Genomic DNA, 24,524 nt, shown 5'->3' on the forward strand with positions numbered 1-24,524 from the left:
TTTTTTTGTCCCCCTCTCAAAGTTTGGGTCCACTTTTGGGGGCTTCATGACTCCCACCCCTCAGCCCACCTTCCCAGATTCTCTCCGTGAGCACTCAGGGCGTGGGGTCAAGCCCCTCGGCGCTGGTTGGGACGTAAGCCAGTGTGGAGGTCACCCGTGTTCAGGCTTCCTCCCTTCACCTCAGAGGTTCTGGAATGTGGGGGACGTCTGAGCAGGCTCACTTCAGGCGGCGGCCACACACTAGAGGCCAGGGCAGGTCTGCTGGTCACCTCACGTTAGCTTCTGTATCTGTGGGGAGGGTGAAGAAGCCAACAGGTTTGGTTGCATTTTCTGCATCTTCTCCTCATATGGGCCTCAGCCGTTCTTAACGACTTACTTAGAAATCCCTGTCGACCAGAGTACACAGATGGTGTCCATAATCATGCTCTGGGCCTCAAAGGGGTTTAAACTTTTAAAGTATGAAATTTCCCCTCCCCCCAGTAAGATTCCACATAAAAATCCAGATTTCCACTTTCCCTAGAGAAATGGAAAGATCTAGAAACATTCCCACAGAGCAGCATCTGGCTGGGCTGAGCTGCCTTGTCTAGGGTGGGGTGCTTGCTTTCTAATTTGCCATAGGCCCCACCACTCCCTTTTATCCCTGCCCTACTTCACTCATCCGGGTCTCCCATCTGGCCCTTTAGGCACTTGGGTTTGCCCTAGACTAGGAGTTGGCGAACTTTTTCTGTGAAGAGCCAGATGGCAAATATTTTAGGCTTTGAGGGACAGATGGTCTCTCACACTACTCTAGTCTGCAACTGGAGGGCAAAAGCAGCCAATGCATAAACGAATGGGCGTGGCTGTTTTTCAATAAAACTTTATTTACAAAAATAAAGATTTGGCCCACAGACTGGTTTGTGGACCTCTTTCCTAGACCATCATTTGTCCACGAAGCCTTGGACCGAATGCTCTCTCGATTCCCCAGGGCATGGCAGGGCCTTGTGGAACCTAGGTGGGGCGGGGTAGACTTCATCATAAGTCTCTGTCTCAGGCCTAGTGGGGGCCGAAGCACTGGGCAATGGAGGGGGCTGAGGCAGGAGATACTGGGGATGGCAGGAGCCACCTGAAGCCATTATCTCATCTTAGGTAACGCTGATGCCTGGGCTTACTCAGGAGCCACCAGCTCTCAATCTCTGGGGCATCAGAATCACCTGGGGCACTTGTTTAAAAACTTGGGCCCCTGACCTCAGACCTTCTAGGAGGTTCAGTGAATCTGCACTGGGGGTTAATCAAGTCTGTTCTCGCAGGAGGCCAGGATGGCCTTGGTTCCAGATCTCCACATCTTGGCAGAATTGGAGGCTGTGAGAGACGGGAGCTCGGTGACTATGTAAATGAGCCCGTGCCGTCCTTCTGCAGACAGTCTGCAGAGAGACCTGACTTGCCCAAGATCACTCGGAGCTGACGTCACTTTTCATCTTGGGTTTCTGGCAAGTAGTGGCGAGCGGAGGGGTTGCAGGTGAGGAGCCGCTGAGCGAGGGTCACATGGATGGTCCAAAGAATACTTTTTGCTTTTTGAGAGAGGTTCTTCTCTGCCTCGTGTGCGTCCAGCTCTGGAAAGATGGCGGCCAAGCCGAGGGCTGAGACTGAAGTCCTCTGTTTGGAAGGGAGGAGGGAAGGGGGCTGGTGCCGGCCCCCCACGTTTGGGGCTGGGGCCTGTGTTCTCCTGATAGGCCTCGGTCCCATCCTGGTGCCTGAGTTCCTGCGGGGAGGAAGCAAGAAGCTAGAGGATGCAGCCATGCCTATCTCAGGAAACCAGGGAGGCGAGTGACTTGGGAGAGCAGGCTTGGGGGCCGTGTGGAACGCTGCCAAGTCCACATTTATCCTCATACCAGACGTCATTTCTCACCTCAAGCACAGGCTTTGAGGACCTATTGGGTGTGCAGAGGGGGACACACGGCTGGGGGTTGGTTGTGATGAGGGCACTCCTGAGTCCTGGGGACAAGTGCTAGTTCCAGGGTACAGAGGGACTGAGTCCAGCACCCTCGCTCACCACCACCACCACGCAGGCTGGAGGAGAGCTCGTGGTCAGAGCCCCAGCTGGGAAAGGAGAGAGTTCCAGAATGTTCCAAGAGCCTGGCCACAGGCTCCAGACACCAGGCCCTGGAGACGTCCGACTCCAAGTGCCCTTCGAGAGCTGGGGAGGGGGCAGGATCCGGGGAGCAATCTGGACCTGGGGACCTGGGTCCTGTCAGTTCTATCGTGAGGGCCGTGGGCCCCGCCGGGAGGTGTCAAAGCAGCAGGCACAGGCGGTGTTGTTTCTGCCGCTGTGCTTTCTTCAGAGCACTGAGGGCAACCTTGGCGGCCTCTCGGAAGACGTCCTCCACGTTCTCCCGAAACTTGGCAGAACATTCCAGGTAGAGGGCGGCTTGGATCTGCTCGCAGGCGCTCTGGCCCTGGTGGGAGGAGGGGCCGCGATTAGACGAGGGGCCTGGAGCATGGGGTCTCCTGTGAGACCCCTCACGGATTTGGGGGCTTTCTGGGGGCGGAGGCCTTGGGGTGGGGACGCTTCTCCACCACAGGGCCAGCACTCCCCAGTGTGCGCGGATGGACCGTGAGGGCCAGTGTGGTGTGGCCTATGGGCTGTAGCTGCTGGGAGCTCTGTCCTGGCCTCCAGCCCACGCTTCTCCCAAACTCAGGCAGAGATGGGGGCCGACTTCAGCCGAGAACTGGGGTGGTGTGTTGTGTCTGCCAGGCCTGTGAGGAGAGTTGAAGGCCTCAAGACAAAATGGCTTCCTACGTGCTTCTCTCCCCTGCTCTTCCCGAAAGCACAATTCGGGAAACTGAGCTGGCTATAACAGTAAAAACAGTATTTCTAACACAAATTTATCAATACCTGTTCTTTTTTATTAAACCTCATTAGTTTTCCTTTGTGTTCCTTTTATTCTGCCATGCCTTACCCAGAAGGCTGCCGGGTTTGGTCAGGCTCATGAAAGGAACCCTGCTTTCCAACACGGGCCTGCCCTTCCAGGCCTCTGGGGAGATGGGACAGGGTGGTGGTTAAGGGCTCAGGCTCTGGGGCCAGAGTGACTGGGATGGGATCTTGGCTCCACTTCAGGTGAGCTGTGTGACCCTGGGCAAGCTACTTAACCTCTCTGAGTCTCCATCTCTCCTCTGTAATGTGGGGGGCGCTAACAGTACCTGCCTCAAGGTTATAAGGATTAAATGAGGTAAGTAATGTAAGGTGCTTAGACAAATGGCCTATCATTATTAATATCTAAAAATTATTATTCTTAACCCCAGCAGTCCAGTGGTTAGGACTCGGTGATTTCACTGCCATGGCCCTGGGTTCAATCCCTGGTCAGGGAACTAAGATCCTGCAAGCTGCTCGGGGCAGCAAAAAAAAAGAAAATTATTATTTTTAGAATCCTGCTGGCTTCAGCTCCCGAAAGGCCACTAAGGCACACCAAATGCAGAGGCCAAAGACCTGGGAGGCTTTCTGGCCATGGCTGTGTCCTGGGCTCCTGGCGATGGGGTGGAGCGGAGCGGGGCGGGGGCGGGGCCCCTGGCCCACCTGCGTGTAGGTGATGGGCTCCAGCTGGGCCGCCCGGAGCTTGCGCAGCTGCTCCTTGTCCTTCCTCAGGTCTGTCTTGCAGCCGATAAGCACCATAGGGATCCCACGGCAGAAGTGGGTGACCTCAGGGAACCACTGTGGAAGGAGAGGGCGGGCATCAGGGCTGGGGCCCCGTCCGTGGCCCCTCCTCCAGAGGCAGGCGGGCTGGGAGAGGGGCCTTACCTTGATGAGAACGTTGTCATAGCTGATGGGGTTCATGACGTCATAGCAGATGAGCACGAGCTGGGTGTTCTGGTAGGACAGGGGCCGCAGCCGGTCATAATCTTCCTGCCCTGAAACCAGACAGCAGGAGGAGGTCAGGGAGGTACCACTTACTTCTCTACCCGAGTCTCCTGTCTGGGCTCAGATGGGTGAGGGGTTGGGGGTCTCCTGGGCAAGAGACTCTAGGCCTCGCTCGGTTTCCTCATCTGTAAAACAGAGGTGGCAGCCCGCAGTCCTACACGAGATAAAAGCCATGGAGGGACTTCCCTGGTGGCGCACTGGATAAGACTCCACGCTGCCAATGCAGGGGGCCCAGGTTCGATCCCTGGTCAGGGAACTAGATCCCACATGTATGCCGCAACTGAGAGTTCACGTGCCACAACAAAGGAGCCCATGTTCTGCAACTGAGCCTGCCTGCTGCAACTAAGACCCATCGCGACCAAATAAATAAATATTAAAAAAAAAAAAAAAAGCCATGCAGTGATCAGAGATAGGCCTGATGGCAGGGTAAGTGCTGGAAAAACTGCAGTAATCATGCCAGTGATGACCACCCCTCCCTCCCATCCTTATCCCTGGTGCTCAGGTTAAAAGCGCAGACTCTGAAGGCAAATCCGAAGTGAAGCCTCCCCTCCCTGAAGTTTCAGAGCAGTGGGGTTGGGTAGGCCCAGGACACAGCAGTTAACCGTGGAGTGCGCCCCCGCCCCGGGCTGAGAGGTGCATGGCCTCCTGCCGTCCCTGCCAACACTAGGAGGAGGGTGGAGGGTGCCAGAGGTGACAGACGTGCGCCCATCCAGGTCCACTCGACACAGTGGCTGCCAACCCCGCTGCATACCAGACTCACCAGGAAGAACTGACAACTTCTGACACTCGGTCGGTCCCTCCCAGCACCAACTGAATCAGAAACCAAGGCTGGGCTTGGGCAACGGTGGGTTTGGTTTTTTAAAAAAACTTTTTTAGTAATTTTTTGTATTGACAATTTCAAACCTACAGAAAAATTACAACAGAGAGCACAGAACTCCCTTACTCAGATTCACCGAGGCCTTACGTTTTGCCCACTTGCTTTATCTGTATGTATACACTCTGAACCATGTGAGAAGGAACTGCAGACCTTCAGCTTCCCCGCCCCCCACCCCCCCCACCCCCGCCGGGAGAGTTCCTGTGCGGTTTTTCTGAGAACAAGGACGTCCTCCTCTCACCTACTCAGGACAAGTATGAAACTCCGAAACCAACACTGACATTGTACTCTTCTAATCCAATCCATAGGCTGTATTCAGATTTCACCAATAACGTCCTATAGTATTTTTTCCCTGGTTCAGAAGCAGGCCTGGGATCACACACTGCATGTGGTTGTCACGCCCTATTTTTTTGTAAAACTACCACAGTGAGAACTGAGAGTCAGGCCCTATGGCGACCCCTGGCCACCTCTGCAGAAAGACTCAAGCGGTGACTACCTCCCAGGGAACACAGAACTTGGAGCCCAGGAATTCCTGCCCCTCCCTCTAGCCCGTGGGTGCCAGGGAGGTGCCACCTGCCCTCTGATCCCTCCCTGCCAAAGGCCTCTCAGGACAAGCAGCCTCTTCCAAGAGCACAGACAGGCCACATCCTGCTTCCAGACCCCTGCCGATGACAGGGCACGGCCGCCACCTCCTTTCCCACTGGCCCCCCTCAGCCCGGGGATCCCTGATGGTGTGCAGTGACTGGGAACCCCGATCTAATGATGGCTGGGCCGGGAGGACCGTCTGTGCCGTCATTCAGCCAAAGTTCCCTCAACATTGGAGAAGGGGTGAGGGGTACAGGCCCTCCTGCCCTCATTACCAGAAAACTGGAGAAATCCTTGTAAGGTGGTGGGAAACCGGCCCAACATGCTATTCCAGCCCATCTCCCCTTCCCATACATGTCCCAAACTGTCCCCTCTCCTGACCTTTGTCCACATCTTTCTGATAGGGTAGCCACTAGCCCCACGTGGCTATTTGAGTTAATTAACATTAAAAATTCAGGCTCTCCGTTGCATTGGCTACATTTCAAGTAATTAACTGCCCCGTAGTGGCCACCGGAATGGGCAGTGTGGGTGCAGAACATCTCCATCATTGCAGAAAGTTCCACTGGACGGCATGGCACCATGCTCATCCAAGCCACCGTCAGTCTTCCGTGCCACCTCCTCCCTGGTCTCCTGCTGCCCCCTATCCATTATCCACCTGGCAGCTGGATGGATGGTAACTAACACAAGTAAAATCACACCCCTCTCCCCTCAAGTGAGACACCTTCAGTGGCTCCCTACTGCCCTTTGCAGAAAATCCAAGCCTCTCCCGGTGGCCCACATGACCCTGGTGCCGCCAGTCTTGACTTCATCCCCTTCCTCCTGCCCCACTCACTCGCTGCAGTACAACCAAGGCAGCCTCCTTGCTGTTTCTCAAACCCATCAGGCTCTTGTGCCACACCTGGAATGCTTTTCCTTCATTTTTCCCCCCATTTCCTTCCTAGCATTTTATTTTTAAACATTCAAACTGACCATCCGCAGTATTTCCTTTTTCAAGATAATTAATTGCCTTCTCTCTACTACTTACTGGTAACGCCACCTTATACAGCACACTTTTTTTTTTGGCGACCACGCGGCTTTGGGATCTTGGTTCCCCAACCAGGAATTGAACCTGGGCCCTTGGCAGAGAAAGCCCAGAATCCTAGCCATTAGGCCACTGGGGAACTCCCATCACACTTTTTAGAGGGCCTTTGCCTATAAATGATTAAGAAACCTTCACAGGGACTTCCCTGGTGGCGCAGTGGTTAAGAATCCGCCTGCCAATGCAGGGGACAGAGGTTCGAGCCCTGGTCCAGGAAGATCCCACGTGCCGTGGAGCAGCTAAGCCCGTGCACCACAACTGCTGAGCCTGCGCTCTAGAGCCCGCGAGCCACAACTACTGAGCCCGCGAGCCACAGCTACTGAAGTCCACGTGCCTAGAGCCTGTGCTCCGCAACAAGAGAAGCCACTGCAATAAGAAGCCTGCGAAAAGCAACGAAGAGTAGCCCCTGCTCGCCGCAACTAGAGGAAGCCTGCACACAGCAACGAAGACCCATGAAAAGAAAAAGAACGGCAAAGACCCAATGCAGAGCCCGTGCACCACAACTGCTGGGCCTGCGCTCTAGAGCCCGCGCGCCACAGCTACTGAGCCCGCGAGCCACAGCTACTGAAGTCCACGTGCCTAGAGCCTGTGCTCCGCAACAAGAGAAGCCACTGCAATAAGAAGCCTGCGAAAAGCAACGAAGAGTAGCCCCTGCTCGCCGCAACTAGAGGAAGCCTGCACACAGCAACGAAGACCCATGAAAAGAAAAAGAACGGCAAAGACCCAATGCAGCCAAAAAAAAGGAAACCTTGACAACAACCACCTGCCTGATGTGCTAGTCAGGGATCTTATGAATATTGCTATTTACATATAAAGAAACATGAGCCGTGAAGTGACCCCTCTGAGGTCACCGAATCAGAGGCAGGCCTGACCTGGCCACATTCATTCAATTCCAAGGCCAGTGTTCCTTCTGCTGACACGCAGCAATGCTCTCTTCTGCCCTGTAGTGTGCAAAAACAGGTTCTGGGCCTCTACGATGTAACGATGCGGCTCCGAATTCTGGCCTCACGTACACTCTGATTCCCTTTTAGAAACACGGCAGGAGAAGACAAGCAGTTGTAAAATGGGGCTACAGTGTTCTGACGTCTCTTCCCATCTCGCCCGCTGATTCCTCAGAGAGCCCTTCCCTCTCCATGCAAAGTCCATCCACAGCCTGTACTCACACATTTATTTGTTTACCGCCTGTCTCCCAGAGACTGTAAGCACCCTGAGGGCAGGGTCCGTGTCTGTCCTTAAAAATCATTCCTGGCACCGGGTAGGTGTCCAGTCACTATTGGCTGGTGGGTGGTTGAGAACTTGTTCATCTCTTGTCAGATGCAGCAGAGACGAGGGCTGAGACATGCCACTGGGCTTCGCAATTAGGGCCTGTGCTGACTGCAGCAGGCTTGATGAGGGCGGAGTCAGACTGCAGTGGGTTGAATGAGGAAGTCAGACCAAGCCTGCTCCTGGCTCAGGGCCTCTCCCTTGCTGTTCCCTCTTCTAGAAGGCTCTTCCCAGGTAACAGCATGGCTCACTCCCTCCTTTCCTTCAGGTCTCTGCAGAAATGTCACCTCTTCCAAGAGAACTTTCCAGACTGCTCTGAAACAAGAGCCTCCTTTGCAGTCTGTCCCATGACCAACTATGGCTTTATTTTTCTTCCTAGCAAGTATCACTACCTGACATCACAGTTGTTTTTGTTTGTGGGGGGAGATGTCCCTCATGCGCACGTGAGACCCTGAGGACAGGCCATCTCTGTACCGCTTACTGTTACATCACCTGGCGCACAGACAGGCTCTATAAACGTTTGGGGAATGAACGAACAAACAAATGAGCCGGTGAATAAAGTGGAATAATAATCTCTATGGCTTTCAGGTTTTCAAGGGCATTTCACTTCCATCACCTGTGTTAATTTTTTTTTTTTTTTTGGCCGCACCTCACAGTTCCCCGACCAGGGATCGAACCCGTGCCCCCTGCAGTGGAAGCAGGATTCTTAATCACTGGACCACCAGGGAAGTCCCACCTGTGTTAATTTAAGCAGTCACACACACACACACCCCTCCGCCACCCCCCAGGGAAGCTGGGCGGGCAAGTTCTTCCTGTTAGGAGCCCACGTGGCTGGGGGTGGGGCGACGGGTTTCAAGGTCACTGACAGGCTCCCTGTGAGCAGAAGCACCAACGCAGTTCCCAGCTCCAAGGCCAGTTTCCTGCCCAAGTGCTGTAAAAGCCCCAATCCTCCCGGGAAGCCTTCCTAATTGGGAATTAATCTCTGGACCTCAGTTTCCTCATCTGTGAAATGCATATGTGAGGAGCAGGTGAGCCTCGATAATAATAGTAAAAATGATTAGAATCAACAATATTTATTGGCAGTGCTCTCACTCATCACATGCCAGGCCCCATTCAAAGCCCTACAAGCCCCAACCCTGACCCAATGAGGAAAGGCTGCCAACAGGGGATCCTGAGAGGGAGGGACTCTGGGAGAGGATGGGTAGCCAGCCCAGATCCCACTGCCTCTTCCCAGGTGTCTTCTTGACTTGACTGTGCCTGGCTCAGCTTTCCCCAGGAGTTCGGTGTGAGCCTCCACACAGGGACCAGGCCTGCAGACTATGGACTTCTGGGTGCTGTTGACCTCATGTCTCCTTGGGAGGAGTGGAGTGTCCTGGACACCCCACCCCTAAGAGTCAGGAAAGCCAAGCTCCACTCAGCCTCATTTTCCATGATCTTAGCACCTTCCCTCTCTGGGCCTCAGTTTCCTTATCTGAAAAAGGGGGTGATAACCCTGCCCTTGATATTGGAAGTAAAGGACTTGTAGGCTGAGCAATGCTGGGAAAAGGTGTGGGCCTGGGTTATTACTGAAATAGAAACTGAATGGGGACCTGGGTGGGGGATTCTAACCCCAGATCTTTGGACCCATGAGCTCTAGGAGGCCTCCCATCCACAAGGTGATACAATTACCCTCCCCATTTACCTACAGTGATGCCAAGGCTTAAAGGGGGCAAAGTCATCTGCCCAGAGGCAAACAGGGGTCCCACTCTGGCCTCTGCAGATGGGCTTGAGAGATTAAAAAAGCCCCCCGAGTTATGCGCAACAGGACACATTTGCTTCTGCAGAGGAAAGGTCTTCTGAGCCACAGCTCCCCCAGAAGCTGCCCATCTTCCTGAAGCTGGCGGTGCCACGGGGCCTGAGGAAGTGAGGCTCATGTGAGCGTTATTTCCTTTGTGGGAAGCTCTGCCATGACAGTCATCTTTCCGGGGGCATGGTCTTTAAGACCTGGTGCTGGGTTGAGGAGAGGGTCTCATCGGGCCACAGTGGTCCCCAAATCTGCTAGAGGACATCTACAGGGCACATGGTTCCCATCTCTGGCTGGGGTGTTGGTCAGGGGAGGGAGGGGTGCAGGCAGCGCAAGAAGGGGAAGCTGCCAGAAGAGGAACCCACTTTTACTAGTGCTACTGGGGCCCGCCCACCTGTGTCTCCTAACCGTGGCCTGGAGCTCAGACCACGCATGTGCCACAGACCCGCAGCTTCAGCTCCCCTGCCTCCAGGGCTCCTGGCTCCTAGGCACCCGTCTTATCCATGATTCCTGTCTTAGCAACTGCTTTACGCCCCACTTTTCCTACTGTTCCCATCCCAGGCTGGGAAGGGGCCCCCAGCTCCCCACCTCCCAGGGCAACATCCCACCTCGCCCCCGCCTCCCCTCTCTCTGCCCAGGAAACTTCAGACTTCACCGCAGCTTCCTGCCACTGAGGGTGTCAGGGCCGGCAGATGAGCTGCTAGGGCAATGGGTGCTCACAGCACCTGCCCCCTTCACCTTTGCGCACTGAGAGCTCCATCACGCCTCCATCCACCCTCCCACCGCAGTGGTGTCTATAACTGCTTCCGCAGGACGGAGACAAGTAGCCAGACTGTCCTCCCACACGGACCCCTGTGGCTGAGGTCCTGGGTGTGGAGAAATTCAGCCTCTTGGGGGGGCCACCCCATCCCACAGCTCTGGACACCACTGGTTGGCTGGAAAGATGCTCCCCTGCCCCCCACCTCCCACCATGGGGTCTAGCCCATCAGGTTCTAGAACCTTCTACAACAACCTTTACTACACTTGGGGCTTCCCTGGTGGCACAGTGGTTAAGAATCCGCCTGCCAGTGCAGGGGACACGGGTTCGAGCCCTGGTTCGGGAAGATCTCACATGCCGCGGAGCAACTAAGCCCGTGCACCATAACTACTGAGCCTGCACTCTAGAGCCCGCAAGCCACAACTACTGAGCCCGCGAGCCACAAGTACTGAAGTCTGCATGCCTAGAGCCCGTGCTTCACAACAGGAGAAGCCACCGCAGTGAGAAGCCCGCGCACCGCAACGAAGAGTAGCCCCTGCTCACCGCAACTAGAGAAAGCCCGCGCGCAGCAACGAAGACCCAACGCAGCCAAAAATAAATAAATAAATAAGTAAATAAACAGATAGATAGATAAATAAATAAAACCACCGTTACTCATCTCTACCTGGGCCACTCCCTTCACCCTGTCTCTATCTTTTTCTAGTTGATCACCTAGCCATTCTTTCTGCCACTTTCTTCAGATATCTGTCCACCCCAGAGAGAGAGACGAATCTCATCACCTTTATCACAAAGGACCTTCTCCAGGGGTGTCTCTGCACCCAGGTTTCTTTTTCATTCGTTCACTCCACAAGCCTCGCTCTGGGACAAGCACCACGCGGGCACTGGCGAGTGGAAGAGGAATGACCCAGGCTTTCCTTCATGCTCCTCCTGACAGTGGGGTTTCCCAAGTCACAGCAGGACACCCTTGAGGGAGCAGCCACGTCTCTTCCCCCCAGAATATCCCTCCTGGGCCGTCCTGCTGACTGTGAGGCCAGTCTACTCCCCCAGGGGTGCCACTGAGAGGTTCAAACCCCAGCTCTGCTTTTCTGCCGCCTGGAACAGTCCTGCTGGGAAAGCAGGGGGTGGGTGCCGGCAAAGAGCTCTGCAGGCATGGGTTCCAAAGAATAGGCTTGGGCTGGGGCCTGGGCCTGAATGGCAGGAGGTTAAAAAATCACAATAACAAACACTTAGTGAGCCCTTTGCAAAAGCCAGGCCCCGCACTAAGTGCTGCATGTCACATGAATTTGATGTAATCCTCACAACTATTTTAGCCTTGATTACAGAGAAGGAAACTGAGGCCTAGGTGTCCCCACTGACATGTAGCCAGGGGAGCCGGCATCAAAGCCCAGGTCTGACTCCAAAGCATATAACAGGAAGTTGTGACAGGTAACCATTGCCCCGCGTGGTCACTGCTTCTGATGATTTGGGAAGGAGCTCTCCCATCCCTCCCACAGTAGCTCTTAGTGAAAATCATTCCTTATACCAAGTAGAAGCTTTCCAGAACCTCTACAGGACAATCTACACTGACAAGTTCTTTGAGCATCTTTCTGTGGGTGAGGCCAGAAAGACCAGAAGTGATCCTTACTCTGGGGCCGATGAGGGAGGCTGTGGTGAAGCCCTGAGGGCAGAGGAAGGAAGAGAGAGTGAAATCTTTCCTCTGACTCTCCCTGCCCCACCAGCACTCCACCCACAAAGCGGAGTTAAAGAACCTGCCCCTACCTGGGTCCCAGACAGGAAACAAGTGAAACTAAAAGTGTCCCAGACACACCACGATTTTTACTGCTCTTGTGGCCACGCCCTTGGGAATTCCTCAGACGCCTTTGGGTTTCCCAGTTCAAGGGGCTGGAGGCATGGCCCTGTTCTGGGGGCAGCCCTGCAGCGTCCTCATCCAACAAGAGAGGGTCCTTAGAGGCCACTATAGGGGGTACACACCCATATGGCAAAGTCAGGAATGAAGGAGGGGCCTGGGGCTGGGAGAGCCCCTTTCCTGAACCTCTCCAGGGTGGAATGAGAGATGTTACTGACAGCCTTATGGAGCGGTGGGGAGGAGGAGGGTGGTCCTGGATTTGGGCCCTATCCAAGGCCAGGTGGAAGACTTCACCTCATACATACAAGGGTTGGCCGACAGGGGAAGGGACACCTGATGACATAGTTCCCTGCAAATCACTAAACACTGAGTCACAGAGGCTGGGTGAGGCCCCAGCTGGGATCCTGACCTTTGCTCCCCAAAGTTGATTCAGCCCAGAGGGGAGTCAGGGCAGGATGGAAGCTCCCCAAGGGTACGAGTGCCAGCAGTGTCACCCAAACCCTCCCGTCAGCTGTGCTCCTCCACCCATCCCCCAACAATAGGACCGCTGATGACGCGATTAGCATAAACACACTTGCCTTAGGAGCTGCAGGTGGCAGAGAGAACCTCATTTTGGACCTACATTCCCTACAGCTCTGTTCCTTCTGCAGTGCCAGGAACAAACAGAACTGTAGCCACAGAATCCTAGAACCACAGGCTCAAAATTATAGACCACAGAATTCAGAGTCAGGCACCATAGTCCATGGAATTCCAGAAACATGGGATTCAGAATATGTAGCTCCAGGGCCCTAGAGCCTCAAGACTGTTGGCCACAGAATCCTGGAGTCACAGGCTCTGATCTGTAGCCCAAAGTATTCTAGAACATAGGACCCAGCAATGCAGCCCACTGAACTCTAGCACCAGGGGACTCAAATCTACAGCCCACGGAATCCTAAGAGACCACAGCACGTAACACATGAAATCCTGGAACCATGATAAGCAGAAGCAAAGCCCACGGTTTTCTAGAACCACAGGAGAGGAAGGAACCCGTGAGCCCTCAGAACATCAGCGCTAGAAGGGTGGCTCAGGAACTCACCTCTTCCAAGCACCCTACTTTTACAGATGGAGCGATTCTGTCGGCCTCCAGCACCACCCAGTAAGGCGGTGGGCAAGCGGTTCCCAGCCAGCACCCCTCCGCGGCCTCCAGGAGTGACGGGATGTCAGGGTCCGGAGAGGTAGAAGGGCGGGCGGGGAAGCCCGGCGGGGGACGCCCCTCAGGGGAAACGCTCCTGGCGGACCCCAGGACCCTCGCCGCGCAGACGCACTCACCGGCGGTGTCGTATAAATTCAGGGTCACCTCCTTGCTGCCCACGGTCACGCTGGCCGTGTACTTCTCGAACACGGATGGGGCGTAGTGCTGTCGGAGAACGGGTAGGGATGGTTCTTAAGGGGTGCGGCGGGAACCCGGGGTCCGACTGGATCCCCACCCCCACCTTCACCCCATCCGGCTCAGCCCCCCTCACTCTGCTGGGCTCTGGAATTCCCGAGGGGGCGCCCCGGGGTGACGGCCGCCTCTCCTTGAACAGGACGCCAGGGATCTGGGGTCCGGGCTCGGGGCGCAGGCTGAGGTCCGTCCCTCACTCCCAGTGGTCCCAAGACCGTCTCCCCCGCCCCCAGCCTGCCTCCAGCCCCCCGGCGGGCCTCACCTCGGGGAAGGACCCCTGGCTGTACACCATTAGCAGCGAAGTCTTGCCGCAGCCGCCGTCGCCCACAATCACGATTTTCAGCTCCTTCTTGCCCGGGCCCGGGGCGGCAGTCGCGGCTGGTGCCCCAAGGTTGTCCATAGCCGGGAGCAGGCAGCACTGGCGGCGGCGCCCTGAAGAGAGCGCTACGGTTGAGCGATCCGGGGCGGGGTGGGGCGGGGGCGGGCCCCGGGGCGGGGCTAAGGGAAGCCCCGCCCTCGGACCCGGCACCTCCTCCGCCAGGCAGCCAGCCGGGTCGACCTCCCAGCCTATTTCTTTCCTGCTAGGCTCTCGGCCCAGAGTCTTCACCTCTCATTCACAGGGAAACTGAGGCAGCTGAGAAACGGAGTGCTCAGCGGCAAGCGCAGCTCCCATCTCTCCTGCGAGACACGGCGCCCCCCACGCCCCAACCGGCAAGATCTGAGTTTCCGCCCCTTCCCGCCTGGCACCCTTGATTGGCAGTCTCTGTCTTCCGGCAGAGACCCTCTGATTGGCCGACTCGGCCTCCTCCATCGGGCAGGGTCTCTTTGATTGGCGGACTGCCCCCCAGACCTCGGGTTCGAGGAGCCTTCGTCTCAAGCTCTGGGAAAAGCCCCCCAGCTTCGCCCCGCCCCAACTATGTGGCCTCGGGGAAGTCTACTCTGACCTCAGTTTCCCCCCAAAAGGTAGCGTCGGAGGTGCCAGGAAAGATCCTGGCATAGGGGTCCTGTCTGCTCACGTGGTCTGGCCCTGTGGGAGTGAGCCTGCGTGTGGGTTGGGGAACAGCGGTTCCGCTTACCTATCACCCGACCTCCCAAAGGTGGAGGTCTGGCGCCCTCTGCCGGGTGATGGCCTCGGCGCGGCGACTTTGGGAACAGGTGAGCGGCCCCAAAACCCTTTCGAGGGTTGGCCCCAAGCCAAGCGGGCGGGAACCTCTTTCTAGCAAGGCCCAGAGGCGTGTGAACCAAGCAAGACGCCGTTGAGAAGGGGAAGGGGAAGGTCAGGGTAAATCTAGTTGAGATCAGCGAGGCCCCCTTCCGTCCACTTTGCAGACTGATAACCCTGCTCCCACCAAGAAACGTGTGTTCTCCAGCCAGCAGCCACATCTCCTTCATCCCAAGCTTCCTCCTCAGCCCCCGCACCCAAACTGCTATTTACTGAGCATTCACTCTGGCCATCAGGGCGGCTGGGCGAACCAACCCGTGCCTCCCACCCCTTCCCTCCCTTGGACTGTCTTTTGCACAAACCAGGCCCGTAGTCAGGAGTGGCAGGACCCCCAGGAGCAGGAACGTACCAGGCAGGCACTGGGACGTGGCTAGGTGAGAGAGCAGAATCTTCCCAGCCGGGGTAGGACATCTGAAAGTTCCCTCAGAGAAGGGCTGGCAGGATTCAGGATCTTCTTGCCCTCACCCCACCCAGAAGATTGCCCATTTTCAGGTTCTCAGCAAGGATCGGGTAAAGTTTACTTCGGAAAGGAAATCGCCAACCCCGCAATACCATAAATGCCAGCTCAACGTTTTCAGAGAATGCAAGGCATAACCTGACCACCAGATGGCAGCAGAGACTGCCCCTGGAAGCCTCCGAAGAGCCCAGAGCTGGGAAGAGAAGACCCAGTTCCAGGTTCTTAAGTGGAAAGCCCTACCCTGTCACCGGGCCAGAGGGCATCTGCTGGGTCAAGCACCCCTAGACAAATTTACAGCAATTCATTCATTCCTTCTTTGCAGCACACGTTTATTGAGAGGCAATTGTGTTCCTGCCCTTGAGGAACTCAGTCCTGGGGGAAGCAGTCTAAAGGAGGTCTGTGAGATGAGAACAATTCAGACACCGGAGCCCCTGTGGGGTTCAGAGAAAGTTGAGAGCTGGGCAACACATGAACTAAGCTTGGCAGTGCTGGCAGGAAGGGCCAGTGGGAGTAGGGTGGGTACCCAGCCTGAGTAAATGCATGGTGGCTGGAAACCCCATCAGATTTGGCAGCAGCTGGGGCGTGAGGAGGGAGGCCAGACATGGTTGTCAAGGTGATGAGGGTTAGATCATAGAGGCCTGGCTACCGGGCTCCACATGGGTGTCAGAGGCTCTGAACTGGAGAGGAGCCCAGCCAAAGCTCTTTCCGGTGACCAGGGGGGAGCTGTGATTGGCTGGTGAGGACAGGGCTGGCGCCATCTCTACACAGTGGCAGCCTGGGGCTGGCAGGAGAGGAGGGGGAGGAAGCCATCACTCAGGGAGGAGGAGGATGGAAGAGGGCTTTGAGGGAGGGGAAGACCACTTACCTTCGAGCCAGGCACAGGCCTGACCTCACATCAGATACCCTGAAGCTCAGGGAGTGACTGGGAGAGTAAGACTACCTCATCTGGGAAGGGCCTTGAGAGAATTCACTTAGAAGCCTCAGCCCACTCTGAGCAAACTGTGTAAACTGCTCCAGCCCGAAGGGAGAGGGCACTTGACTTTTCCTCAAAATCCTCAGACCTCGGTTTCCACCTTTTCTAACTAATGGATTTCAACTTGTAACAGAAAAAATGACTTACACGAAAGCAGGTCTTCCAAGGCCGGCCCAGGTCCAGGCAGGACAGCTGACACTGGCCCCAGCCTGCCTACCCACCCCTGCCTGGCCAAGAGGCTGGCACAGAGCCCCAGCCCCACCCGGCCTGGAGCGTGTTTGATTTGGACCTGGCTCCAGTGGTGGTGTAGGGGCTGGATCTGTAGCTAAAAATACCCAGCAGCCAGGCCAGCTGCTCGGAGCTTCCTTAGAGGTGCTAGGCCAGGGCAGGCCAGCTGAGACACTGAGAACACCCACAGGCCCAGGGAGCCCTACTCCCTTACCTGCAAAATGTTCCGAGGACCCATGCCATTCTTCTATTCACCAGGAATTCCTGGAGAGATTTAGGAAAATAAAAAAAAATTCTTTAAACTGGTTCTTGCCACAAAGCTGTTGAGACACAGAAGCCTAGGGGAGCTGGCAGGTGGCGTTTGCGGGGGTGAACTGATTTGTGTTCACATCTAGGCCTGGGATCTAGCGAGGCCAACTGACCACAAGAGAGAAGTAGGGCCAGATCCACTTCTGTCTTGTCAGGGCAAGGTCTGGCCAGCACAGGTCAGGACGGGGACATTAACGACGATGCCAATGGGTTCCACTTCCCTGGTGCCTCAGCATACTCTGGGAGGTCACTACACACCTGAGGGGTCATCCACCCCACGTGAGACAGAAGTAACTGACCATCCTCTGAGGTCCCAGGGATGGGAGGCGGCCCAGCGCGCCCTGGGGGATCAAGGCTATCTATCCCTGCCCCAGGACTCTCTCCAGACTCAACATCTGCTGGTGGGGTCGGGGAAGTCACCACCTGAGTACAAAGAGCTACCTCCACAAAGCCAGACTCAGAGACAGGTCAAAGGTTATCTGCCAACCTCCTCCTCCTGGTTCACAGGGGAGACCACGACTCCTGGAGTAGGAACTCGTTGAGGTCACTGGCCAGATGGAGACGGCACTGGACCCAGGTGGCCTCTGAGATGGCGGGGTGCCCATCTCCACAGTCCAGGCAGAGGTTCAGTTTCCACCCAGGGGGTCCAAAAGGTCATACTCCAAGCCTCGGCTCTAGGCCAACGGGCCGGAAGGGGCGGGGCCCTGGCGTCCAGTAGGAAGGCAGGTCCGGCCACCTCCGGCCGCCCTTCCGCTGGCGTGGCCCTCTCCAGGCAGGCTCCACCGGCTGGGCGCCAGGAGCAGCCCCGCCCCGAGCTTGCTGGGTGACCGGTGGGTGGAGCCACGCTCTCTCGGCAGAGGAACCAGTCTGAGGACTGATAGACTGCCCAGCCCCTCCCTTCACCTAGGAGGTACTGGCGTGCCAGACAAAGAAATTAGAAAGGGGGTGAAAAAAGAAAGCCGGGAGGGGTACGATCCTTCCAGCTCATCGGGACCCCCTCTCCCTTCCAAGAATCACACCCGGACCACAGTGGAGCGCCTCGTTGTTCCCCAATTGGTCCGAGGGCGGGAGTGGAGGAACTGGTTGTAACCCTCCAAGCTGCTGCTGGGAGGAAAAGGTTTAAATCAATTATTTAACTATCCAATGCCCACAGGAGGTAAAGACCCCAGCCCCGTGGAGCCCCAAGGACTCCATCAGAAGGGATGCAGGACACCCTCAGGGGGCAGAAAGGTCACCTGAGAATCCAGGGAGTTGAATGAACTCATCGAAGGCAGAGCCGAATTTAAACCTCCGGATTGGGGCGACTGTGGAAGGAGGAAAAGGCTCATACGATGCTAATAATGTGAGCCTCGCCAACTTTTACAAAGTGCTCACCCTGGGTAGGGGGAAGGGAATCTGGTGCCAGGTGTGGTCGGCTGCACCCCTTTCCCCCCAGCAAAAGACAGCATGGACCAAATCCAGCTTATCTGGAGACCCTCATGGCGCCAAGGCATAGCAATCAGAAGGACCTGAGAGTACCACGCTGGTTACTTTCAACCAAATAGCTTTCCCAGCTCCCAGGCAATGACGCCAGCAGACAGCTAGCACGGGCAGGAGCCCAGAATAACCCAGCAGCTGGGGCGAGGGAGTGCCATGGACACAGGTGCTGGGCTGGAAGACACCTGGAATCTCATGCTGACTGCCGGTGGTGACCTCCTGACCTTGGGTGAGTCACGTTACTCTCCGGGTGGGGGGAACCCCCCAAACCATGACCCATCATGGAACAGCCTGTGGGCTTGAGGAAAGGCCACCAAACCAACTCACACACTGGAGTAAAAATGGAGCTGGTTCCCAGCCTGCAGAATGTCAGCCTTCCCCTTTGCCCTGAGGCTGTGCCACGTGCTACGAGGTGGGCTGGTGGGGGAGGAGTTCTCAGACAGCCCAGCCCCACTCCCCGCAGCCACCTCCGAAGGGGGGCCAACTAGTGTGAAGGCTGTGAGGCCGGCCCCCTTAATCGCACTTAATCCGCCCTCTACCCTTTACAGCAGGCTTCATTATCATCACTTTACACAGGAGACTCGCCCAAGGTCAACCAGCACAGGGGAGAGTCAAACCCACAGCTGCGTGCCTTAAAGCCTCCCTCGATTAAGCACCAACACGCCCCCAACAAAACCTCTGGGTCAAGACCTACGGCTCCCCCAGTCCTCACTCCAGCCCCCAAGCTGAGGGTTGGGATAAAAGTGAGCAAAGCCTATCAGACCCGGAAGTCAAGCCTGGGCCCGAACGGGGGAGGCGGCGCAATCAGCAGCACCTGGACCCAAAAGGCTCATGAAAGTAATCACAAACTAGAGATCACATGGGGGAGAGGTCAGAGATCAAGGGCCGCACAGTCTCCAGCCGCGGAGCTTCCTGGAGATAGAGAATGGGAAACTGCATGCTGTCAGCTTGCATGAGGAGAAGAGAGCTGCCATCACTACGAAGCGACACCTCCGCAACAAGAAATAGGTCGGGGTTCCAAGCGCACAAACTTGGGTCCTCACAACACCCCAGGTGTTACCTGGCCCAAAGGTTCTCAAAATGTCTCCACGCGGCAGCATCAGCATCACCTGGGAACTTGTTAGAAATGCAAGTTCTCAGGCTCCACCTACTGAATCAGAAACTCAAGGACAGGGCCTCGGAATCGATTCCAATGAGCCACCGTGTGATTCGGCTGCACACTCAACTCTGACAATCACTGACCCATCTTTGCAGATAGTGAAACCGGGGTTGAGGGTCTGTGCTGCTTACGCAAGGTCACAGCAAGTAAAATGGCTACAAACGGGGGTTTTTCTTTTTTTGGTGGGGGGGGGGGCCTGGGTGAGGTGGAATCGTGGGAATTCCCTGGAAGGGGAAGAATCAAGAAACCTCTTTCTTAAAGAAAGCTGGCCCAGATCTCAAGTCTTTCTGTTCTTCACCTCCCTAGCAGCCAGACATCAGAGGGGAAGAGGCCAGCTCACACAGTCACCCCACACGCCCCCAGCGGGGGCCGGAAGGGAGGGCCAGGGCCGGGCCCGGTTTCCTGGCAGCTGCCTGTGTCTTTCAGAAGAGGCATCCAGGGCACTCCACCCACCAAACAACACACAACTGGGAAATATTGGGTTGGCCAAGAAGTTCGTTCGGGCTTTCGTAAGATGTTATGGAAAGACCCGAACGAACTTTTGGGCCAACCTAATACATGCAAGTGCAGCCTCTCCTATGCTGCTAAATATGGCAAAGAATTGCACGCCCCAAACTCCTGACAACGGAAGCTGACAGGCGGGGATGGATGGACCAAGCAGGCCCAGCAGGCAGCCGATTTCAGTCCCACACATCTGTTGGGGGGAAGGGCTGCAGAACCAGACTAGCAGGTTTGGGGTGCCCGCCCTCCCTGGGCTCCAAGCCAAAGCCCCCCAAATCTCTCTCGCAGGTTGGGAAAGGGCTCACACCTACCTTACTGGGAGGACTGTCAAACTAGGCCTGCTTCTGTCCAAAGGAGGACGGTCCACTCTGGGGGTACCGGGCCCCTTCTCCGGTCATGATCCTGGGGGGAAAAATCGGAGAGTATTTTAGGGCGTCGATGGCCACAAACCGGACACGGTCTCCATGACGGAAGGGGAGCCTTACAAATGCTGCTCCCCCCTTCCCAGCTGCCAAGGCGGCCCTCACTCCAGAATGAATAGGAGGGGGGTGTGGATGAATCACTAAGGTTCAGCCGGGGCGCCGAGCAGCAGGCGGCGGCTCATCTGCATTTCCAAAGGCCCGCCCCGTCCGCATCCCCTCCCCCAGGAAGGGCCGGAGATGCGAGGGTTTACCCCAGAGCCCTCCGCCTCTGGGGATCCCGGGGAAGGCCCGCTCGGCTTTCCCAGGCCCCAAACCCCACCCCACCCTCCAGAGCGCCGACTGGCCGGCTGTGCCTGGACGGCCACCTAGGGACGTCGGTGGCCTGCGTGAGGGCCTCACGCCCCAAGTGGGGACAAAAGGGGCCCACCCGCTCCTCGGGCTGGGCTATCAAAGGGCGGTTGGAAGCCGGACGTGGGCGCCGAGGCTCGGGGTGGGCAGCAGGGACGGCCTGGGATCAGGGCCGGGCCGCGGGGAAGAAGTCCGCGGGCTCTGCAGGAGCCGGTCGGGGTCAGAGGGCGGCCTCGAGGCCCCGACTGGCCCCGTGGCCCTTTGCTACTGGCTCCCGCGCGGGAGGGAAGAGAAAAGACCCCGCGGCCGCGCCGGCCTCCTCGTGCCCGCTGGGGCCCCCAGGTCGGGAGCGGGGTCCGAGGAGGCTGCGGAACCCGCGCTCTTCGTCGAAGCTTCCCCGGGCCAGGGGCGTCCCCGCAGGCGGAGGCCTGGAACGCGGGCGGCGCCGCGGCGGCCTCCCCTCCCCCCACCCCGGGCCCCGCCGCCTCCTTCCCTCCTCCCGCCTGGCGCGCGGCGGCCGCCACCGCCCGAGCCGCAGGCGGCGCGCGAAATGGCGCCCGTCTGACCGCCTCGCCCGGCGGAGGCGAGCGCGAAAGCCGCGGCGCGCGACGCCCCCAGGCCCGCGGCCCCCAAAACGGCCTCCGTGACCACCCCTCGAGCCGGGGCGCTGTGCCCTGCAGGCTCTCGGGGCCCGGCCCGGCCGAGGGGCCGCCGCCTGCTCCGGGCTCCCAACGACAACCGGGAAAGGAGGGAGGAAGGAAGAGAGCGGCCGCCATTAGCCACCAGCAGTCCCGCCCTGGCTCCTGCCCCGGCCTCGGCCTCGGCCCCGGCCCAGCCGGCGGCTCTGCTCTGAACCTGAAAATAAAACTCGTGTTTGGGAGGGAGGAGCGAGCGCGGCCGGGAGCACAGGCAGCGTTCGGGCTGCAGGAGGGAGAGATGCTGCGTCATGGTGCCAACATGGACGCCGGCCTTTTGTCCTTTTTCGCTCAGGAAGCGCAGGCGCACCCCGGAGCCCCGAAAAGCCGGCTTCGGAGGGCGAGACCCCCACAATCAAAAGGGAAAGAGGCCCCAGACCCGGAAGGAGAGGTTTCCTCGGCTTTTGTGACCCCCTTCTCCAAAGCACTTCAATTTCTTCTCCCACCAAGGCTCAGACCTAGAAAAGCGAGGAGGACGAGCGCAGGCGGCTCCGTGGATGCCCCAGGTCGCTGGGGAGACCTTCCTCTTGCCTCCGGGGCAAAAGGGTCTGAAGAGCCCTCCTCGTCCCCACCCCCCCCACCCCTCCCCGATCCGGCTGCCAAACATGAAGCTCCAGAAACCTTCTCCCTTCAGCTCCCAGATATTTGCAGCCCTTGGCCTGCTCGAAAAAACATTTCCTCGAAGGGGTAAAAGGCACTTTTTGTTGTTTTTTTTTTTTTTTTTTTTTTTACTTACCCGCTCAGCCCGGTGCCATGGAGTCTGGAAGATCAAGCTGGGCGGAGGTTTTGGAGGTGTTATTGTAAAAAATATCTTTTAGGGGGATTGTTTAGTTGGGAATATTTGGGGTAGTGGTGGTGTCTTTTTTGTTGTTGTTACCTTTTTAAAGTTACACCCTCATGGCATTTTCTGCTCCTTCCACTTCTGCAAATTTTCCAGGGTTGGGTTGGCAAAAGGCGGCTTCGCTGAGGACTGTTTACTGCTCTGGATATAGCAATGGTGTGACCGTCATTAAGAGACAAAAGGCGAAAATACAGTCAAATCAAACAAAAGGCAAAAGACGCACCGGCCATCCCAACCACCATAGAAAATACCCCCGCGTTAACGATGGTGTTTGGCTCGAACCAGCTAGGACTTGTTTTCCAGTTTTAATCTAGTTTCCTGTGACGGCTTTAGTCTCTTTACACAAAGAGGTCTTCCTTTCCCTCACCCACCCCCCTACCAAGACGAGAAAAACAGAGATGTTTTTCTTCAAGTAGATCGATTTTCAAAGAAAGTGTACATGTTACTGGGAAGAAAGCTGACTAGCATTTATTGCTATAAACATTTTCAAAAGCTTAAAGCTAAAACCCTAGCTGTATAAAAGCAAAATCGTCTAAAAGCATTTTAACTGTTTTATGTTAGACAAGAGCGACAAAGACATACATGCAGATGAAGGTTCAGAAAATTAAGGACATCTCAGCAACATAAACATGAAAACTGCACTGCGTAAGGACAGAATGGACTGGGTACTTACAATGTAAAAGGTTTTTTAAAACTTAAAAGTAACGACTGCTTGCAATTTTTTGTTGCTGCCATTTCGCTAGTCCTAAAACTATACATTTAAAACATTACCTTGTTAAAAAGAGAGCAGAGGAGTTAATAAGATGGTCAGGTTTAAGTGTTTAATAGAGGAAACTATATATATATATAAAAATTTATTGTTCAGTCAAGAGAATACAGATTAAGACAGCTCCAAGCTCCCCCCACCCACCCAAGAAAAAAAAAGAGGAAAAAAATTAAATATGTCGTTTACTTAGGTTTTTTGGAATTCAAAATTGTTAACTGCTGACATTAATGGTGTGCTATGACCTAGTTATACAAGACAAAGATGGATTCCAAGTCATAAGGAAAAATCCAGATCTTTTTAAAAAAGTCTTCTTCATTCTTCCAATTGTGAGTCCTTTAGCCTGTTGACAAATGTTAAACACAACACTGAGGCGTCCTGAATTGGATGGTGGAGTCAAAGGAAAAACATTCCCCATTTGCAACAAAGGAAAAACCCACTTGGCCATTTAATTCCATTGCAGAAAAATGGCTCCCCTCATCTGTTGGCCTCTCCTTGGTGTCTGATGAAGGATGTTTTGAGAGCAGCGTCTAATAACTCAAGCCCTATAGAAGCCGCGCGCTGATTGGCTGCCGCGCCCTGCCGCCCTGCTCCAGCCAATTACCTACCCACGGCCAAATTACAAACCCCGAAAAGAGCCCCAATGTGAAATACACCACCACGAAGCCCCAGCGAGACGACTTCCTCGCCTCGGCCGCCCGACAGGAGAGGCAGAGGGGGCTACAAACGCGTCCTCGCGAAGCCCGGGAGCCTTGGAGTTGAACTCACAAAATGGAAGCCGCGCGCTGATTGGCCGCCGCCACTCCCGGACCTTTAATAAAGAAAGGGGAAGGAAAGATAAATGCAAAAAAGGGGGACTCTCTCCTCCGTCGGTGACTGGAGGAAAGGGGGGGGTGCGGGGAGAGAAGCATGTGTTCACAATTACAGGGCGCTCCTCTCCAAAAATAAAAACAGAAAGAAGCTTCTATCACCCAGGTCCAGGCAAGGGCTGCATCCTCCCAGGAATGTGAATGCTAATTTGGTTAAAATCCTGGTTTCCCTTCCCCAGCTCCGCTCCGGGGGGAGGGGGTCGCGGGGCAGAAGAGGAAGCCGGAGCCGAGATACCTCGATTGCAACTCGTCTTGGAGCCTCCTTGCCGCCCCTCACGGCTCCCAGCGTCCAAACACACAATCACACACACACACACACACACACACACACACACACACACCCCAAAACCCAGCCCTTTCCCCTGAGCCCCCACGCGCCCACCTCCGGTTTTGGCAGTTTGGAAACAGTTTTGGAGGCCCCAGGCGCATGCCGCGGCGGCCGCGGCTCGGAGGGTAACCCCAGCCGCGGGAGGTAGAGCTCGGGGAGACCCCCTCCCCCGCCAGCCAAGCCCCCCACCTAGGTCCCAGCAGAATAAATAAATTAAAAGGCCTTCCCCCCGGGAGGGGGGAGGCAGTGTGGGAGCGCGAGAGTGAGGGGTGGGGGGCCGCTGGGGCCCGGGGCTTTGGCGGCGCAGCTGCCGCCGCCGGGAGAGTGCCTGGGGAAGCGGCGAGGAAGGAGAGGGGAGGAGGAAGAGGAGGAGGAGGAGGAAGAGGAGGAGGGTGAGCGCTCGGGTCGGGCTCCTTAGCGGTGTATTGTGGG

The 24,524-nt window shown here is 56.3% G+C and overlaps 1 protein-coding gene across 9 annotated transcripts; it reads right to left on the reverse strand.

Annotated features, from left to right (window-relative positions):
- Nucleotides 1–10: 10 nt before the first annotated feature.
- Nucleotides 11–24,418, reverse strand: RHOF (ras homolog family member F, filopodia associated). Of its 9 annotated transcripts, XM_028484768.2 has the most exons (10): nucleotides 24,147–24,418; nucleotides 23,664–23,706; nucleotides 22,169–22,273; nucleotides 20,138–20,228; nucleotides 16,596–16,645; nucleotides 13,764–13,933; nucleotides 13,387–13,474; nucleotides 3,773–3,882; nucleotides 3,551–3,685; nucleotides 11–2,432 (listed from the first exon to the last, which is right to left on the reverse strand). In XM_028484768.2, exons 6-10 carry the CDS (start codon nucleotides 13,899–13,901, stop codon nucleotides 2,268–2,270), a joined length of 636 nt encoding a protein of 211 aa, XP_028340569.1. In that variant the 5' UTR covers nucleotides 13,902–13,933; nucleotides 16,596–16,645; nucleotides 20,138–20,228; nucleotides 22,169–22,273; nucleotides 23,664–23,706; nucleotides 24,147–24,418; the 3' UTR covers nucleotides 11–2,267. The 9 variants fall into 9 exon arrangements, with proteins under 9 accessions (XP_028340569.1, XP_028340570.1, XP_028340568.1 ...); XM_028484769.2 differs by lacking the exons at nucleotides 23,664–23,706; nucleotides 24,147–24,418 and adding an exon at nucleotides 23,085–23,430; XM_028484767.2 differs by lacking the exons at nucleotides 23,664–23,706; nucleotides 24,147–24,418 and adding an exon at nucleotides 23,336–23,408.
- Between the last annotated feature and the right edge of the window lie 106 nt (nucleotides 24,419–24,524).

Source organism: Physeter macrocephalus, unplaced genomic scaffold (genome assembly GCF_002837175.3).
Source record: "Physeter macrocephalus isolate SW-GA unplaced genomic scaffold, ASM283717v5 random_227, whole genome shotgun sequence".
NCBI classification, from domain to species: Eukaryota; Metazoa; Chordata; class Mammalia; order Artiodactyla; family Physeteridae; genus Physeter; species Physeter macrocephalus.